We start from the raw sequence: 19,812 nt of genomic DNA, 5'->3' as shown, positions 1-19,812 counted from the left end.
GGCGACTGCATTGGACGCATTGGCAACCAACAACCAAAACACATCATATTGGTTTTCACTGTTGAGCCCAAACATCTTTAATGCATGGATTTTTTTAACTATGTATGTCTTCATTGGTTTAGATAAAGTAAAGCTACGTATCTATGCGAATACCACACATCTGATTGAGCAATGAAGGGATTGCATGCTCTATTGTGATGAAGCTGTATTTCGCAGGCGCACAGCTCGGGCTCCCACATGACTCAGCTGCCCGGGATCGCGGGGACATCAAACACTGCAGGACCGGCGTACTCTCGCGAGATCCGCCGCGTTTCCGCTTTCCCGGGAGAAGGCAGCGGTTCTGTGTGTTTAGCTCGGTCGGGTCCAGCTTCAGCGACGCAGAGATACGCGATTCAAGCCCATCGCCCATCAGGTGAGCGCCCATTGAAACCAGTGTGTCGGGTGGTGCTGGTTTCTGGCCCGGTCCGTGTCGTGCCAGCGCAGCCGCATTGTGCGCCGCAGTCCGCAAGGTGACGGGCTGCTTTAAACATGTCACCCGGACTGGCTCTGCACAAAGGGGCTGCACTCACAGCAGGGACGTTTACATTTGCAATGAAATGTAGAGCATTTAACAGTCATAAGGTGCTTTTTTTTTAAATACGTTAGGCCTTAGCTGGCTCCCGCTGTTATTCCTCATAGGGACACTATCCCTTTTTATTTGTACTAAACACGAGTGATGATTTGGGCCTGTAAAGCGTTTTATGTTTATATCGTAACTTTTCCTGGTGAGATGAGTGTTTTTGTATGGTCTAATAGTTCATGATCAGATTGTCACCATATCAGGATTGCAATGTTTGATTTAGTGTGAGATTGATAAAATAATCTAAAAAAAAGTATTGATGTACAGGCAATCCAGGAAGTACGAAAAAGGTGTTCATTCTCTTCATAAAGTGCCATGCATCTCTATAACTGTACACTTCATTTAGATCTGTCATTTTCATGTGTCATTAACATAAGGTTGAATGGGGTGCTTTTCCCTGTTGCTCAGGTTTTAATCACAGTATGAAAGTGATCATGCATATAACTGATTAGACATTTTCCTTTTATCTTTATGTGAATTACCACTGTTGAAGTGTAGTTTCTTGGGACTTTGACAGACACACCAAGAGCTGTGTCTTCTCCCAGTCTGGAGAGGGAAAGAGGATTGCCTGGAAGTCTTATTACATTTAAAACTCTATATAGAAGGAAAAAGATTCCAGAAACAGTGCTAATTTATGTATATTTTGGGCTTGTTTCACAGACCCAAATTAGCACTGGACTTGGACTACCCGATTATATTTTAGGTAGGTGTAGTCCAGGATTAGTGCTAATCCAAGTCCAGAAAAATGAATAAAGGGTGTACCTTTATTGATTGATTTTTCTTCTGCAAAGAGGCATTTTTCATTTGGCCAATCAGAAGATACTTTTCAAGCATGTGATTCATTGATCTTGTGACGGGAGAAAAATGTCTCTTCTACAGGATTTTCCAGTGCTGCTACAATTGTTTTGATATGTGTGCTTTGTCTCTTGACAGAGGCAATTTGTGTTAAATGTGGCACAAAAATCCTGTAAAGATAAGTGGAAAAGGGGGGGACAAAATGGCAAGTCTAAATGACGTGTTTAAGCTCAAATGCAGGGCCACAAATTATCATTTAATTCTATATTGTTCGGAGGCTTGTGGGATGTAATGTAATCCTCTTGATTGAAGACCATAAAACCATTCTTCACCCTTTTTTTGAACAAATATTTATCTCCCAAACATGTGCCTAAGGTTATTTGTAATTTAATTCATTATCGGTTTCCTATTTTATTTCACCTCCTTATTCACTTAAATGCATTTTTGTAGTATTCCAACATCAGCTAATCTTATAAGCACATATGGTGATAAATGCAACTGACAAACTATTATTATTTTTGTTGTTTTATGATCAATGTTCATTAAGAATAACAACACTATTTTGTGATCATTTTACCGTAAATACAAAAGCAAGATATGCATACGTCAACTTTGTCCAGTGTCAGTTATAAAAGCCAAAAGAGTGTTTGTGAGAGACATCTGGATTGGCCAGGTAAACTGTATTCAAGTGCGTTCATAAAATGAAAGGAGGACATATTCAACATTTCTTTAATGTTCTATAAGAATGCAATTTATTATTTTTAAATTGAGGGCATTGAAAAAGAAAACATTCTTCTACACTGTTAGAAAAAGAACGCTATGGAAAGTTAATATGACTGAATGCGTCTACAGTTAGCAATGTGCATTCATTGAGCTCAATTTAACCTAATTGCTTTCACTCAATTTTCCTATATTTCTATGCCTGCAATTCTCATTCTTTGGATTATGCAGCAAATTTCTCCACTGAAGTCCAGTACTGTCTTGTCTTATGTGCATTTTTTCATGATACGGTCAATGGCAAATTAGTTTATTTTAGATGAACAAGAATAGTGTATATTCTGGTTTAAGTCCAGGTACCCATGTCTTAGTAGCATGCAAAACATCCACTATATTAAGCTGTAATCCTCCCTGACCGCATTGGCATTTAATATTTGAATTTCCAACTGATTAGATAAATCTGTGCTCTCATAATGTGGGAATTGTAAAACCAGTGGGACAAATAAAAGTTGTAACTAAGTAAGATTACACTCAATATTTTGTGAAGGAAAACTATTTGCAAATACTTTGGATTTGAAAGTACAGTAAGAGAGCACAAGGCTGTTAACTGAATGTGTGCATCATCCATTTGTTAAAGATTTCATCATGTATTCCCCTTTTGAACTCTTGAGGGTGCATAGCTCCAGCTGCTATAGAAACCAACTGACTCAACCTCAGGGTTATTCATTATCTCCGTAATAACCTTTAATGAATACGGCATTCTCTGGTCCCTTGAAGTAATCTCTGCATTTCTTTTAACAGTGCAAATGTTTGTCCTTTAGGTTATGAGGAACTGACTTCTAAGAATTACTGTTCCATTGTATTCAGATTTTATGCTATTCACTATTTCAGTGCTTTACTCCTTTGATGAACACTCTGGCCCCAGACTCGTGCGTTTTCATACCATAACTTCTAGCTCAGAATCAAAGTTGAGTAATCTTCTTCAGCCTTGTTTACAATCCACAGTAAACACTAATTCGGGGGTTCTCATCAATTTGGTTCTAGGATAAAATAGGTTAGTTAACCTTAACGTTTTTCTTTTGGATTTTGGAGAGCAAGGCAATACTGCACATCAGTCCTGTTGAAGGAAGTAAACATTGTACATTAGATTGCTGGTCCTGTAACCTGTGATTCTATACACAGAGAAAGGTGTTCCTTAATGTGTGCATCATGCATTTGTTTGCTTTTCTTGTATGTTTGAGATTCTTCCTGGCATTTATTTCAGAACACCTGTCACACACCTACAATGCACAGTAGACATATCGCACATCTGCATCTTTTAGATTACAAAATAAAGTATTTGCCATTCCATAGGGTCACATGCACGTGTTTCTGAAGTTTTACAGTTTGGGTTTTTAAGGTGAAGGAGAGATTCAGAGATGGCCGATACGGAAAACAGGAGTACTCCCCCTCAGGGTGGGCCCATGGTAAGTCAATTTGAATAACTTGAATCCTGATTGTTTGACTGGCCGCAGGAGCAGTGTTGCCCCCCATAAAACACAAGCTTTAAATTGAAACCAATAGATAAAAAGTAAAATAGTAATGATAGCATAAGGTTTATTTTATATATACTATTTAAGCCATGTGCTTTTCTAATTTATTTGAAAGATGTGTAATACATTCTCTTAAATTAAACCCAACTCCAATGGAAAAGTCACTTGCATAATAACCCCAGATTTAACATACTTTTGAAAGCCATGAAATTCATCAGGCTTGATATTGTGTGTTGAATAAGCTGTTTTACATGAAATCGAAATGTAGAGTAATTTGACAAAATCAGCAAAACTGCAGTTTGTTTCTGTTAAGTCTTATATGCTCATTTTGTGAAGTCTTTTGCAGACTTTTCCAAATTACTCTGCAGAGGCTTATAACCATGTAGTTGGATACTGTCATTAAATTAATTTAATGTAATTGAATGTAATGCAGCTCCATGTCTTTCTGGAAAAACCTGTAATTTTATTTTTCATTTGTGATTCAGCTGTTCATGTTGAGCAACAAATTGGAAACTGCTATGTGGCTCTCCCGGCTCTTCACCGTATACTGCTCCATTTTGTTTATCTTGCCAGTTTTGGGGTAAGTATTGTCCTCATTTTCCTGCTTGCCATTTTCGTTAATTTCTTGTCAATTCCTGTTGTATTCTAACTGAATTTTGTTTAATTATTTTCCAGTGTTTGTTAGGCACATTAAAATTTCAGAAACATTTTAAATTTGCCTGCAAGGTATTAACAGGGGGGAAGCATTTTACTGTCGCATGGGAACACATCCCAGACCAGGTTCTCATTGGAAGGTCACAATCATTTTGGAATACATTCATCAACAAAATGTATAGTGTCTTCTGCCCTTTTACAAACATGAACGGAAATGTTGTATCTGGCCTTAATGCACGTCCTCTTTTTTTGTGTAGGATACAGGAGGCTGCTAATTTCTATCAGCGTGCCTTGTTGGCCAATGCTCTGACCAGTGCTCTCCGGCTACACCAAAGGCTACCTCACTTCCAGCTGAGCAGAGCATTCCTCACCCAGGCCTTGCAAGAAGACAGCTGCCATTATCTGTTGTATTCCCTAATATTAGTGAACTCCTATCCAGTTACAAGTATCCTTTCGAAGGCTTATTTACCATAACTTCCATATTATAGAAAATTAATGTTTGTGTTATGTGTGCCTTGTATGTATCATTGAATCTCCCCATAGTCTGATTTTGAAAATGGTATGAATAGATTTTTCCCCTCCACACAATTTGTCCTTTCAATTACAATATGGATTTTCTATTTCTTCGTTGTTTTTTCCTTCGTAGGGATATTTTACAACAGGAAATTGATACTTTTTATTGCCTTTAATAATAATGAATAAGTTACCTTAGTTTAAAACTGAAGTTGATGATGCATCTAAAACGATTTAAACGCAGTTGTCTTCATAGAAAAAAAAGTATACTTTTTATCACAACATTTTACAAATGTTTCCAATTGAACAATGTAATGTTTTATTCAGTTCTAGAAACATAAGCTTGAAATGAATTGGGTTTTAGTTATGGGCAACATGCTTTTTTTATTTCATGTTTTCCAAAATGCATCTCCCCAATACTATTCCTTAACCTTCCTCTCCAGTGAGTATATTCCCAGTCTTCCTGTTTTCATTGCTTCATGCAACAACCTACACAAAGAAAGTTCTTGATGTAAGTATTTTACCTTTATGTCTTTAATTCCCTTAAATCATGTATTTTTGTACATGACCCTTTCAGAAAAAAAAACATCTGTGTGGTTCTTATTATTTTCTAACTTGGGGGAACAGTTTCATTACAGTGCTGCATGCCTGAAATACAGCACTAGTGGTTGTATAGTGATAGTAAATTGTTTTGACGTATGTTTTATGATTTCTACTAGGCAATGGGTCCCACAAGTTTGGCCTTTGTGAGGAACTTTCTGGACAAGCTGACGGCAAACCAACAGAATATCCTCAAATTTATTGCCTGCAATGAAATTTTCTTGATGCCAGCTACAGTGTTCATGCTTTTCAGGTAAGGCCAGCGATGGTAATGGCTAATCGGTTGAATACTGAAGGCATGTCATTTAAACAAGGGTCACTAAGAAGAGAGGTTTATTTATCCCTCAGCTGTAGACACTGTGGTTGAGTGAGCGTTTGGAACATTTTGTGTTTGCAGATGTGTTATTTCAACCCGTGGATCAGGATTATGTTGGATTTCATCATTTCTCTACAGTTTATCTGTATTCTCAAACTTTGCACTGTTCATTGATTTACAACTATTTTTAGATTTCTTTATAGACAAAAACATAATAAAAATGATCATGTGTTTTGAAATAGGAGGTTTTCCAACTGCATCTCTTTAAAAAAAATGAATGAATCCGTGTTCACGGCTTATGATGGATTTCTCTTGCTTTTCATTCCAGTAACCAAGGCAGCTTGCTCCAGCCGTTCCTTTACTACAGGTTTCTCACCCTCCGTTACTCCTCTCGGAGAAACCCCTACTGTCGGTAAGAGACTGTAATAAGTGTCTGTAAGGCCATGAATGGGAACATAGTGCGTTGAATCTGTGTGCTCCGGACACCCTGGCTGTAATGATAGTGTCTCGCCACAGAGGCTTGCCTAGATTTCTGTTAATCCATTCACACACGCCTCCGTCCTCTCTTCCAGGACTCTGTTCACAGAGCTTAGGATCCTACTTGAACATCTCGTAATGAAGCCGGTCTGCCCTGCGTTTGTCCGAAGAATGTGTCTCAGCAGCATTGCCTTTGTTAGCCGCCTGGCGCCAACCGGAGCATAAAATTGACATTTTTGGGAGCACTCTAGGGATTGACAAACACTTTGAATGTTTCCGGGAGCTGGTATAACTGCTACTTGCAGTCGTTTGCTCGTATGTTAACCCACAATGCACTGAACTTCAAAGTCTGGTCCGTTCTAAACCCACCTTCCCGGCATCTGTCACACTCCCATGTATTGAAATCTCTATTACAGTTTATTTTAAGTGTCTTAAGGTTGGTCAATAAAGTGCTGCAGTCCTGGTCATTCCTTCAGGATTCTTCGGTTTTAACCATTTATCAAGTTTTGGGTATGTTTTAAATTCTGTCTAGGATATTAAAAGGTATGTTGTCGCAATTACATTTTCTGGATGCATCCAAACATTTTATTTGTGTGTACGTATATATGTGACAATGTATGTATACACACACACACACACATATATATATTTATTTTCATTGAATATTTAAAATTGAGCAGTTGAAATTGATATTTTTTTTAATGTATATCATTGAACTGTACTTTACCAGCCAGATTTGTTTGATATCTTCTATTCTCTTGATTTTTGTCTCCACGTATAATATTGAAATCATTATGCTTAATTTCTGTTAAAGTACTCTGAAGAAATTGAAACAGTTTGGAAGGTTCCAAGTAAATGTGATCTTAGTTGTACTATGCATTTAAAAGCTGTGTTTTAACCATTTTTGTTAGATTTTCTTTAATATCAACATAATAGTAAGGAATTGTAAAATACTTAAATGTGAATATTTTATATAAGGAGGTCCCCTGTAAAGGTTCTCTATTCCAAGACAGTTTTGTACTGAACCCAAATCCAAAACGTCTGGTTTCAGCCACAGTTGTCAAGTCAGGAGAGGTCACTTGGGACCAAGTACGCGAGAAACTAAATATCTTCTGTGTTCCTTCATACATTCTTCACTTTAATAAGATAACCCTGAAATATTAGCCATTTAAAGCTTAGAAATGTGTGTGGTGATGAGTATTTACCTAGACAAGGGAAATATTAAGATGTTGTATTTCAATGTTGCTGTTGTAGCAGCTCTGCAGCGCTGGCATTGAGAGGAAACGCAAACGCTGTATTGGCGACTTACTCGATACCATCTTAATCTGCATCCGGTTACAGGACGCTTCAGAGGTACAGTCTTGATCCCTTATTAGAAAATAAATTGGCATATCTGTTCATTCTTTTAAGGCATGCTTTATTCTTGTTAATGGCACTTTAATTTAGGTAGCCATGTCGTTTGTGTACAATAGAAACCTTGACCTCCAGGAACTAATTGTAGAAATTCTATGGAATCTAATTTATATTTCCTATTTAATTGCTGTATATTTTATAACTTCAAGATGGTTGTTTATCAGCATTTTAATGGACTATCTCTGCAGCTAGGATGTGGCTACATGAGCTACTGTTGTACAGTTTATTTTGTGCCCCTTCTTCGAGGTCTCTCCTATTCTGTAAAATGTTTTATTTCATTACATGAACTTCCTATTTAAAGGATAATAAAGTATGTGGCTGGAAGTTTTCTCTTGTTTGCCAGGATCCTTACAAATCTCAACGTTTAACATCTTCCTATTTGAAAATTCATATTGATCAGTGTCTGGCCAACCTGCACAGCTGTGTTTCAAAATACTACACTTTAATCTGTATTTTCTTTATACATTTTAGTGTACCTTACTTTGTGTTGCTTCATGATCTGTTCCTTTCTTAGATCACATTTATAGAAGTATTGCATTGCACCAGGCATGAGACCGGATAGATGATGTTTCAGAAAGCTCAGCAAAACCTGTGTGTAGTTATATTAAATGCATTATTTTTTATTTAAATTATAAATAAAGTATAGATAGGCCTATATGCAAGAAAGGTGTGTGTGTATACAGTGAGGGAAAAAAGTATTTGATCCCCTGCTGATTTTGTACATTTGCCCACTGACAAAGAAATGATCAGTCTATAATTTTAATGGTAGGTGTATTTTAACAGTGAGAGACAGAATAACAACAAAAAAATCCAGAAAAACGCATTTCAAAAAAGTTATAAATTGATTTCCATGTTAAAGAGGGAAATAAGTATTTGACCCCTTTGACTTAGTACTTGGTGGCAAAATCCTTGTTGGCAATCACAGAGGTCAGATGTTTCTTGTAGTTGGCCACCAGGTTTGCACACATCTCAGGAGGGATTTTGTCCCACTCCTCTTTGCAGATCCTCTCCAAGTCATTAAGGTTTCGAGGCTGACGTTTGGCAACTCGAACCTTCAGCTCCCTCCACAGATTTTCTATGGGATTAAGGTCTGGAGACTGGCTAGGCCACTCCAGGACCTTAATGTGCTTCTTCTTGAGCCACTCCTTTGTTGCCTTGGCTGTGTGTTTTGGGTCATTGTCATGCTGGAATACCCATCCACGACCCATTTTCAATGCCCTGGCTGAGGGAAGGAGGTTCTCGCCCAAGATTTGATGGTACATGGCCCCGTCCATCGTCCCTTTGATGCGGTGCAGTTGTCCTGTCCCCTTAGCAGAAAAACACCCCCAAAGCATAATGTTTCCACCTCCATGTTTGACGGTGGGGATGGTGTTCTTGGGGTCATTCCTCCTCCTCCAAACATAGTGAGTTGAGTTGATGCCAAAGAGCTCGATTTTGGTCTCATCTGACCACAACACTTTCACCCAATTCTCTGAATCATTCAGATGTTCATTGGCAAACTTCAGACAGACCTGTACATGTGCTTTCTTGAGCAGGGGGACCTTGCGGGCGCTGCAGGATTTCAGTCCTTCACGGCGTAGTGTGTTACCAATTGTTTTCTTGGTGACTATGGTCCCAGCTGCCTTGAGATCAAACAAGATCCTCCTGTGTAGTTCTGGGCTGATTCCTCACCGTTCTCATGATCAGTGAAACTCCACGAGGTGAGATCTTGCATGGAGCCCCAGACCGAGGGAGACTGACAGTTATTTTGTGTTTCTTCCATTTGCGAATAATCGCACCAACTGTTGTCACCTTCTCACCAAGCTGCTTGGCGATGGTCTTGTAGCCCATTCCAGCCTTGTGTAGGTCTACAATCTTGTCCCTGACATCCTTGGACAGCTCTTTGGTCTTGGCCATGGTGGAGAGTTTGGAATCTGATTGATTGATTGCTTCTGTTGACAGGTGTCTTTTATACAGGTAACGAGCTGAGATTAGGAGCAGTCCCTTTAAGAGAGTGCTCCTAATCTCAGCTCGTTACCTGTATAAAAGACACCTGGGAGCCAGAAATCTTGCTGATTGATAGGGGATCAAATACTTATTTCCCTCATTAACATGCAAATCAATTTATAACTTTTTTGAAATGCGTTTTTCTGGATTTTTGTTGTTGTTATTCTGTCTTTAACTGTTAAAATACACCTACCATTAAAATTATAGACTGATCATTTCTTTGTCAGTGGGCAAACGTACAAAATCAGCAGGGGATCAAATACTTTTTCCCTCACTGTATATGTATAATATATATATAATCCCAATCTGTATGTTTTAACAGTATACCTCTAAATCAGGATCAAGTAAGAGCTGAGCACATCTACCCCTATAATGTAATTTGTTCTTGCTGAAGTTTATACACTAGGTGGCGCCAATCGTACTGTGTAGATCAGATTTACAGGATTGTGTGCAGAGGTGTACATGAAAACTTTAGATACAGCCTAATCCTTTTATGCAGTTAAGAACTAATATATAGTTTTGTGTATTTGTGCAGAGTTCTTCAATGTGTGGCAGATAAAATCAAAGATCCATTTCCATATATGATATATTTCTGTGCTTTTCAGGTATTTCTTACATAATCCATAGATCCTACAGACCCCTCTGGAAACTCAATGTCAATGCCTTTACACGAGGCATCATGACCCCTCTCTGTGGACACGTTGCATTCCCCTTCTTTTGCCTAAATCCATTAGGCTCTGAAGCCCTATTATCAAATCTTCCTGTCTGTTGTGCTCTCTCTGCCCTCCAGACTGACTGCAAACACTCACTCCATCTCAGTAGAAGCTTAGCAGGCTGTTTTTGGTTGTACTTCTATCTCAACCATTGAGCCTCAGGAAGTCTGAAAAACTCAAACCCTGTGAACCGCATTCATCCATCACTCAAATTCCTGGACTCATTCACACCAATCCCTCATTTATTTTTCTTTCCTTTTTATAGTGGTACATGCAGTTTTTTATTTTATTTTTCTTGAACTTCATTTGTATTTATTTCTTATCCACCTTTACTCCAGATTCATATCCCTCTAGTTTTTCTTCCCCCTAGTTTCATTGTAGGACAAAGGACCTGGTGCAGGTCAGCCTCTGTCTAGACCATCATTGCATTGTGTACCTGTAAATCAATCGGCACAATTTTTAAGTTTTTTTTATCATGATCAGAAACTATAAAAAATAAAAAACAATGCTTTTGAGAGTCAGATAGGTGGGAAACTAGCATCAAAGAACACGCTTTAAATCTTAAAGACAGGAAGTAAAACGGGCATAGACTAGATTGATTTTACACCAGTTTTAGGTTTCACTTCTTTCCAGGGCAGTCTTCAGCTGTGTTTTTATGATTTATTTATTTATCCAAATAATTTTTATATATTTAAAGAGTAATAATCAATTTGAAAATTATGCATTTTTGATTGTAGGTGTTTATTTTTGTCAGATATACCATTAATATGAATTAGAATATACTGATAATTATACTTTAGTTCCTATTTTCAATTACTATTATTTATTAATACAGAAAGGACACCGGCACTTTCTTTATGGAATTTACTTTTAGTTTCACTTTAGCAAGCATGTGAATAATTTCAGAGGCAGCTGAAGGTTTGTGCAGCCATGTGCACAGGTATTCTTTAGACCTCTGTGGTACTTATGTATTCATTAAGTTCAGATAAAATCTTCCATGGAGCAGCCTTTCCTTGATGCATTACCCAGAAATCTCTATGAGATGCTCCTGGAGATGGAGATTTAGCAATATAGAGTGACATTTGCAGATGCACTAAGAACCTTTCTTCAAGTTCGCTAAGATTATAAACTAGCTCTCATGTCTCAATCAAATGTATCTTTTTATGAATCTTTGGCTGCTTCGTGTCTGCCCTGTAGTTCTTGTGATGCACAGACTGGTGCTTCTGGGATTTCAAGCTGTCTGACCTTGCTGTGCCTGAACAGTAATTTAGCTAAATGAAATGAAAAATGTATTTTCCTCAAATATCTACAGACTGCAGCACAAAGATGCTAATTTAGGCCTCGGTGGGACAATATTTTTCTCTCGCATATTTGAGAAAATGCGAAAGCCATTCAGCGAAATCCAATAATCTTAATAACCGCTGCCTGCTGACACCAAAGAAAAAGGACCTCATTTGCTGCTCCTTTTATGCAGCGATTCACCACGTCCCTGTAGACTTCGAAATCAGATCAGCTCAGTAATTTAGCCGCTCCAGTACCACTGAATGCAAACCCCCAGACCCATATGTGTTCTGTGTTGTGCTTAAATCAGCAAGAATGATAAATTTGATGGTGTGAAATTGGAACTGTCTAGGGTTTACTGCGATGACTGTCTGCGATAATCTCTGCTGCTGTAACTCATGGTGACCTCTCCATGTGTGTTTTGAGTGACAACTACTCTGCAGCTCTGATGTAATTGCTTCTTCCATTCCCCCCCCCACTGACTAAACCCATTCTAGTTTGAAATATGAAATGCAGTTTTCCTCTCTAGGTTCAAGGAAGATTTAGAGCATCATTGTTTTCATTTTTAAGTAAAGATTTATGAGGATCAGCCTGAAGGGACTCTCTTCTATGTTGTCGCATTTATATTGGAATGCATTTTCATCAGTCAGTCGCACTAAACTGGAATTACAGCACTTACTAGAAAATCTGTGCGAGGTTGGCTTCAGCCCTGTCTAACATATCTTCATTACTGGCCAACCAGCTGATAAAATGGTCTGGATTCAGCTCAAAATGTTTCTCCCTTTTCTTAGGGGTGTTCAACAAGATTTAAGCAGGTTACGATACACATGTGGCATGGTGCATTTATTTACTATGACTCAATTAATCGTTTTGATTCAATACCTGCTCAGACTGTGTACTAGTAGAATGGACACAACCGCACACCTAGAGAACGTTGAGCTGCAATGCTACTGTGTTGATCTTATATGGTTGAACTTACTACATATCTATGGCTTGCAAGAGGTTTCCTTCTGTATATCCAACATTGGAATCTCTATCCTCTGCTAATCAATTCTTATGACTAAAACAATGTGCGCACGTTGGGTTAAGTGGCATTAAGATGTTTGCATAGCCTGCTATTGTCTAACCTTGCAGGGAGAACAGAGAGCAATGAGGTGTATCAAGGGGAGGCATTGTGAAAATCCCTGTCTTAGCTGTTTCTTCAGTTTCCTCTAATCACTCTAATCAAAAACCTGTTTGCTTTGCTTTAATTCAACTGAAAAGGCCTCTGCATTGGAATTAAGGTGTTGTTATTTAACTAAATCCATTCCTGTTAAATTCATGGGGTTGCATAATTCAGAGTTGTGCCGCAGTCCAGGTCTCAAGGACAGCACACCTGCTGCATGAAGAAGGCGGTTTTAAAGGGAGAGCGCCACAACTTCTCCCACCAAAATCATCTCAACAATTTATTTTGCCCTACTCAATAAATATGCCTAATAGGCTATCATGTAAACTGTCATGTATCTTTTCCTGACATCACTATAATTTGACAGAATCAAAAACTTGAAACCTCTGAAATGTTTGGGGGAACTTTTGCACGATAATGCTGAAACTAGATTTTTAAACACACTAAAATGCTTCCAGAAATAGGATATGTTATTTATATGTAATTTTGGTTTTAGTCAGAAGCATTTTAGGCCGACCCCACCCAAGTTTTGCACTTGTTAGCTCATTTGTATTGGATGTGTGCTTATTGTATTTTGCACTGATTGTATTTACTGCTACTTTGTAATGTTTGGAAAATGTTTCTTGTGAAAACTGTAAGTTGCCCTGGGTTAGGGCATCTGCTAAGAAATAAAAAGAAAGAAGAGGAAGTTTCTCAGTATTTTTTTTTATTCATCCTTTGAAGGTAGAATACATATTTCCTAGAACATTTCATGATGTGTCATTAAGCTCGTCTGTTTTCCCATCATTATCTGTGTCCTCCATGCACTCCTATTTTCAATCAGGTTGTTTGCTCCTGGCTTTTTCTCTTTGGTGTCTGAGTGCCTGTTTTGCTTCTTTTCTTTCCCAGGACGTCTCTCAGGGGTTTGTTCCTGCTTGTTTGTCACTGTTCCACTTTTCAACCTCACATATTCTTGCCAGAGCCTGTACAGATGTTCTCGACTTTTTTTTATTTTGTTTTGTTTTGCTTCTCTTTGGTTTCTTCTCATGCTCTATAGAATTAAATCCCTGTAGGAGTGTCAGCTGGCGGCAGGCAATTCGGGTGTGTGTGCTTGTGTGTGTTTGTTTGTAGCGTTTGACAAAGTTCAACATGTAGAATTACTGGGGATTGGGCTCTACCCTTCAAGGTGGGAGGTGTTGAGGTGCAGGAGCCAGAGGTGGTGTTGGTGGAGTGTTGATGAAGACTGCAGCACCAGGGTTACTGTAATGTAGTGTAATTGGGTGAGAACAAAGTCAGATCTTATACGTTGACAGTTCAGCACTACGTAGTTAACACTAAGTGCATTTCTATTTTCAGAAGAAGCACAATGTTAGGCTATTAACATTAAGTGTAATGTCTTGTTTTAAGTGAAAATAATGCAATTAAAAAACGTGTGCTAAATGGCAAGCTGTGAGTGGCTGGCTGGACAGCTGAGAATTTGGGAAAAGCAGCATCGGCCTTTATGACACATCCAGACTCGCCCATCTCTTAGGTGGGGCCAGATTGTGCAACCCAGGCCCTGCCCAGAGTACCAGAAGTGCAGATCAAAGCAGACAGCTCTCTTACTACCTGTGTCTCACAGGCTTTCACATACAGGTAACAGCTTCTAATCTAAGCAAATTAACCCCTGCCTGGGGCCCATTACCCATTTTTTCACACCTGGAGAATTCAAACAAAAATAGGTATGTATCACAGGTTTCATAGTATTTCCAGTGACTGATTTGGGAGCCAAGGGGGCGTTGTCAGGATACTCTTGCAATCACTTTGTAACTAATAATTTAGTAATAAAATTAATATAAACTTTGAAGATAGTGAAATACACCATCACTCTTGGTTTAGTGGCATTACATTGATGTATCTGAAGACATTGTAATTTGAAGTTTGCCTACATGCTCTTGGGTATTTTTCTGACATCATTGTCTACAAAAAGACCCACCTATGGAAGTCTAAAAAAAGATTGAAATCAAAATATACACCGCCTGCCAAAAAAAGCAGAAACACATAGGCACAGGCACACACACACGAAACCAGTTTCAATCTGAACTGCATCCTGTACAGATTTGCCCGCTCAAAGCTTTGTAACCGTAACTGAATTTTGTTCTTTTTTAAAGCTTATAACTGTAGAGTAATACGGGAGCTCCCAGTATCCCCCCATTGCAATGCTACTGTAAGTCTTCTCTCTCCTGCAGCAGCAATGTTTCTTTCCACAGCATTTGTCATTACCCAAGTACATGGTCTGAGTCTTCTGAGTAAAATATTTTTAAGTGAGATTTTAAGAAAGGACAGGTTTTTAGTTTGAAATTACATTGGACTTGTTACAAGGGGAAAAGATTGCCTGCATCAACTTTCAAGGTTGGACCAAATAAATAAATACAACAGATTTACCTCTCCAGGAATATCACCACCTGATGCCTTTGAATGCTGGAGCTGATTCCTTTCTCTAAATTTCACTCTTTCTTTCACTATTACATCATATTACATCAGATAGAGCACTGAAGGCTCGCAACTTTGAAGAATACTGTTGCAACATAGAAATCCCCCCCTCCCACCTCCAGTGCTTTTCAATACTTTCCTCAGGGACTTACAGGTGAAACTATCATTTGTTTTTTTCTGTCCTGCAAGCCATCATGTTTTACTAGACTCTGCCATTTGTGTTAGACACTCACACTCCTTTACCTCATATCTCGAGGTGTACACTAACACACATGCCCGAAAGCTAGCGATTCAAGTTGTTCCGCAGTCCTACAAGTGATTCAGCATGTGCTGGGTATCTTCATTGAGAAGACCTTCTGCATCGCTGTTGGGTTCGGCCATTACTTCTGTGGGCAGGTCGATTTGTAACGCTGCCCTCAAGTTGGCCCAGAAAAGTTTGTGCTTGTTTTTGTCTTGTGGCCACTCCATGTAGGTCTTTTTTGTCATCATGTTTTTCAGCTTGTAGAACTTGGAGGGAATAAGATACTGGGGGACGGGCTCCAGCAGAATCAGGATTATCTTATCTGAGTTCTCGGAGAGTAGCTGGTGATGCGCAAAGTAGAGCTCATAATGGCACCACTCGCTCTGGATGAAGTTGGTTGACAACACAAAGATGGATCTGTAGCTCTTTTCGATGCAGCTGATGATGTTTTCAACTATGCTTTTCCCCGGGATGAAGTTCCTCTCATGCTGACATATGCGGAAAGACTGGTCTTCTTCCAGGTTGGGCAGGAGGCTCTCCTTGACCCACACAGAGTCATGCTGACTGTAGGACACGAAAGCATGAAATAGCAGTCCATCGGGAACATCCTGATGCCGTATTGCTACAGTCCGCCTTTTGGCCTGTGTCCACTGCCACATCATCCTCAGATACCAGGGTATATCCAAACGTATACACAGTATCGTAGCAGCAATGGTTACTATGATGATGGGGCACAGGATGGCAGCAAGTAAAAGGATTAGATTGCACGACAGTTCAGAAAGGTGAAAGTCCTTCAGCAACAGTCCATTTAAGGTTTCGGGGTAGCTGCATCGATAAGCAAGGGGCCAGTGGAGGAATTCAATTTGGTATTGGTCTTTCATGGAAACGAAATCCTTCAAGTTACAAGTGCACATGAATGGATTATTGCTCACATCCATAACTGTGAGGTTCCGGCAGCTGTGGATGAAACCAAGTGAGACCGTGTAAAGGGAATTGTCTTGCAGTAACATAGTCCCAAGCTTCCCGAAGCCTTCACAGTGAGGGATTTCAAGGAGTCGATTTGAGCCAAGGTTAAGTTCTATCAGTGCTTCCAGGCTGAACACATCTCCGGAAAGTGTGGTTATTTGATTATTTTGCAAATCTAGAATTTGTACATATTTGGGCAAGCAATTGAAGACTAAATGGTCAAGACTGTTTGAGGATAAATTCAAGGTAAGTATACTATCTGGCCAGTGGCAGGTCCCAGACTCGTATTTAAGTGAGTTGGAGCTGAGGTCTAGATATTTCAAGGAAGTCATGTACTTAGTTCTGCTGCTCAGTTTCTGAATTTGTTGGATCTGGTTACCCCGTAAAATAAGGGTATTTAGGTTTGTCAAGTTGTTACAGTCAGTTTCATTTTTGGAGAAGACACTTTCAGAAAATGAGTTGTAAGAGAAGTCCAACATTTGTAAAGTGCTCAGACTCTGTGGACACGTCATATGTATGATGGGCGTCTCTGCAATGGTGAGGTTCTTCACCATTATATTGATAAAGAAGTCATACAGATTACCTTGGAAAAAGAAGAAATTAGTCACTGATGCTTTTCTAATGGTCAGTGACTCCACTGAAGTTTTTGGGATGGGTTTTTTCTCCCAGATGCTCCCCAACATAACGAAACCATACGCATATAGATGTTTAATGAAGGTCGAGTTCAAAATGACATTCAATGTATCTGTAGCAGCACCCCAAGACATTTCAGAATTAATAAAAGTGAATTGGGATGCTTTCTTTTTTTTTTGGCCTTTCTGAATTTCAAACGCCTGATATAAATAGTCAGAAGTATTCTTGACACTTAACAGGGTTACTTCTTCTGCAATGGACAGTGCGTCGGAAATCACTTCCACGTCAGTCTGCCTGTTTGTCACGGTAATCATGACTGTTTGTGTATTTAAGCAATTTAAACTCGTGTTTTCATAGTGAGTGAGATTTTGGAGCTGGAGAAACACAGTTCTCAATTGAATGTCAGCAAGACTCTCAAAGTCCTTGTTCAGAAGTATCTCACCACTCAAAGCTATGTATTCCAGTTGTATCACGGAGCGAAAAGCATCACCAAGAGTCATCCCAGTATATGTATTGAAAGAAATGTCCATGTATCTGAGGTTGGGAGTAAAATCTAAGAAATCACAGGATAAATTAGAAATCTTATTATGCGAGACATCAAGGCATTCCAATTCCGGGTTTGATTTAAATGATTCGGGAGAGATGTTTTCTATTATATTATAGGATAAATTAAGGAACATTAAGTGTGGTAAACTTGAAAAATCATCACCGTTGATCTTACTTATTTGATTGAGGGACAAATCCAGCCCTTCTGCAGATGATGGTAGGTCTCTGGGAATGGAAGTCAGGCCCTGAGATGAATAGTTGAGGACATATTGCCATTCTTTTCCCAAAAGCAATTCTTGAACACTGCCAATGATCAGACTCCAAAAAATAAAAATGACCGAGTTCCTCCTGACAATGTTACCCCGTTCAAAGTCAAGCCGGCACTCCATTCTTTGTGCTGAGAGTAATGGAAGTCTAAACAAATTAAAAACAAAAAACAAACATAAATCTACTTTGTTATTGGGGTAATTGAAGTGTGTATATTTAACTTTAGCTATGTGTCAGTGGTAAACCTAGCAGATTAAAATGGAAGAACATTCAATATGATCTCTTGGGGGTAATACATATCATGTGTGTCTTGAAGAGGCCAGGGTATAATTACATTTTTTTAAACTTTGAGAATGGATCAACACATTTGTTGATGCGTACAAGAGAAAAATTTAAGCTACAAGCCATACACACAGTGCATGTGAATTAATGCATGCATAGAAGAAGCACTGTGGAGTAGGTTGTGGGTTCAAATCCTGGGTGGGGCAGTGCTGTTGTACCCTTGAGCAAGGTGCTTCACTTAGACTGCTCCAGTAAAATACCCAGCTGTATAAATGGGTACAAATGTAAGTCGCCCTGGATAAGAGTGTCTGCTAAATGACAAATAATGTAATGTAAAGAAGCCAGACTATTACAGTATTAAAAACCCTGGCACCCATATGCTTAATATTTGAACTTCTGCTTGTTAGAAGTTTTTTTTTGTTAATATCAACAACCTCCATGTATATATTATTTATTCAAGTTTTTGATTCCATTATTGCTGGATGGTGAACATGTTGTTTGTATAGTTTTAAATTGAGGGCATGTTTAGTTCATTCGAATACAGAATCCAGTAAGTACCTATTATAAAGTCCTAGATTTTAGTAATAAGTAAGCTCTACAATACACATACACCCTGTTCAAATACTTGATATCCTAGCTTTAAAAACCGGAGGTATTTATGGTTTGAAATTAATATTACTCTGGTCTATTAATCACATATTTTGTGAACCGATCAACTAGGGAGTTATACAAATGAAACACATTTAACCTGCATTTAAAATAGCAACCAAAACTACTCAGACCACACGTTTCAATATGATTGTGTGTGGCTTTTGGCATACATCTGTAATACTGAAAGGAAATTCTCTTCACATTTAATTTCCTTACATTAAATAAGACTGTCTGCTTAGGTGTGCCTGATTAGTATTCAAGGGTATTGTTCTTATCATAAATGTACTGAAGGAGTTCTATCAGCTGATCTTCCTAGTTTTCTGCATTATCTTCGTAGGATGAACAAGTACATAATTAAATATGCAAGTACCCATTTTGAAAAGTTTACTGGTAAAAGATGCAGTAAAGCACAGTGAAATGGTAACTCATGGTTTAATGGCAACTCATGAAGCATATAACGGTACAGTAAATCTATCAAACATACCATGGAATAAGCGCGGGGAAACTAATCCCACAATATCACACAGAAGAATGATCAGAAGATACACACGTCTACAAGAAAAAAGTACTTACCGCTGTAGGAAAATTGGACTGGATTTGGAGTTTCACAAACCAAAATGGAAAATCTCCTTTCCTTTATTTGTGTTGAGCTTTTGCTGTGAATTTGACCCCAGCTATGTCTTAAGCAAGCCTTTGTCAGATGCAGCCTTTCTCTGCTGTGCAAAAAGACATGCTATTATGGAAGGAACTGGGCAATCAAGTTGTGTGATTTACTTCTGCTTTTTCACATCTGTCGCTACTTCTCAAAATAATATTTCTATAGCTAAATATAGAGTGATTGCTTAATATGTCTGCGGGAATTTGAGAAAAAACAAAACATGGATTGTGCCATTATATAATGCTCAGAGATTGAACTCCAGTGATGTATTCTACTTCATGTTTCCAGAAGTGCCTGGAGTACAATCCCAGGTCCAAACACAATGTTGCTTCACTA

The 19,812-nt window shown here is 38.6% G+C and overlaps 2 protein-coding genes across 3 annotated transcripts; one reads left to right on the top strand and one right to left on the bottom strand.

Moving 5' to 3' along the window:
* The first annotated feature begins 283 nt into the window (after positions 1-283).
* Positions 284-7,960, top strand: tmem33 (transmembrane protein 33). 2 transcript variants are annotated; one of them, XM_066720476.1, is made up of 8 exons: positions 284-412; positions 3,531-3,597; positions 4,149-4,243; positions 4,575-4,762; positions 5,274-5,341; positions 5,550-5,683; positions 6,075-6,158; positions 6,319-7,960. In XM_066720476.1, the coding sequence occupies exons 2-8, from the start codon at positions 3,550-3,552 to the stop codon at positions 6,446-6,448; spliced, it is 747 nt and encodes a 248-aa protein (XP_066576573.1). In that variant the 5' UTR covers positions 284-412; positions 3,531-3,549; the 3' UTR covers positions 6,449-7,960. The 2 variants fall into 2 exon arrangements, with proteins under 2 accessions (XP_066576573.1, XP_066576575.1); XM_066720478.1 differs by having other exon boundaries at positions 299-412; positions 3,517-3,597.
* Positions 7,961-13,498: 5,538 nt separating this feature from the next.
* Positions 13,499-19,518, bottom strand: tlr1 (toll-like receptor 1). Its single transcript, XM_066720475.1, has 2 exons — positions 19,392-19,518; positions 13,499-18,032 (listed from the first exon to the last, which is right to left on the bottom strand). Exon 2 carries the CDS (start codon positions 18,005-18,007, stop codon positions 15,542-15,544), a length of 2,466 nt encoding a protein of 821 aa, XP_066576572.1. The 5' UTR covers positions 18,008-18,032; positions 19,392-19,518; the 3' UTR covers positions 13,499-15,541.
* Positions 19,519-19,812: the final 294 nt, after the last annotated feature.

The sequence above is a fragment of the Amia ocellicauda genome, chromosome 13, assembly GCF_036373705.1.
Source record: "Amia ocellicauda isolate fAmiCal2 chromosome 13, fAmiCal2.hap1, whole genome shotgun sequence".
NCBI classification, from domain to species: domain Eukaryota; kingdom Metazoa; phylum Chordata; class Actinopteri; order Amiiformes; family Amiidae; genus Amia; species Amia ocellicauda.
Note: the sequence above shows the minus strand (reverse complement) of the source record. Positions and strands in the feature narration are given on the sequence as shown.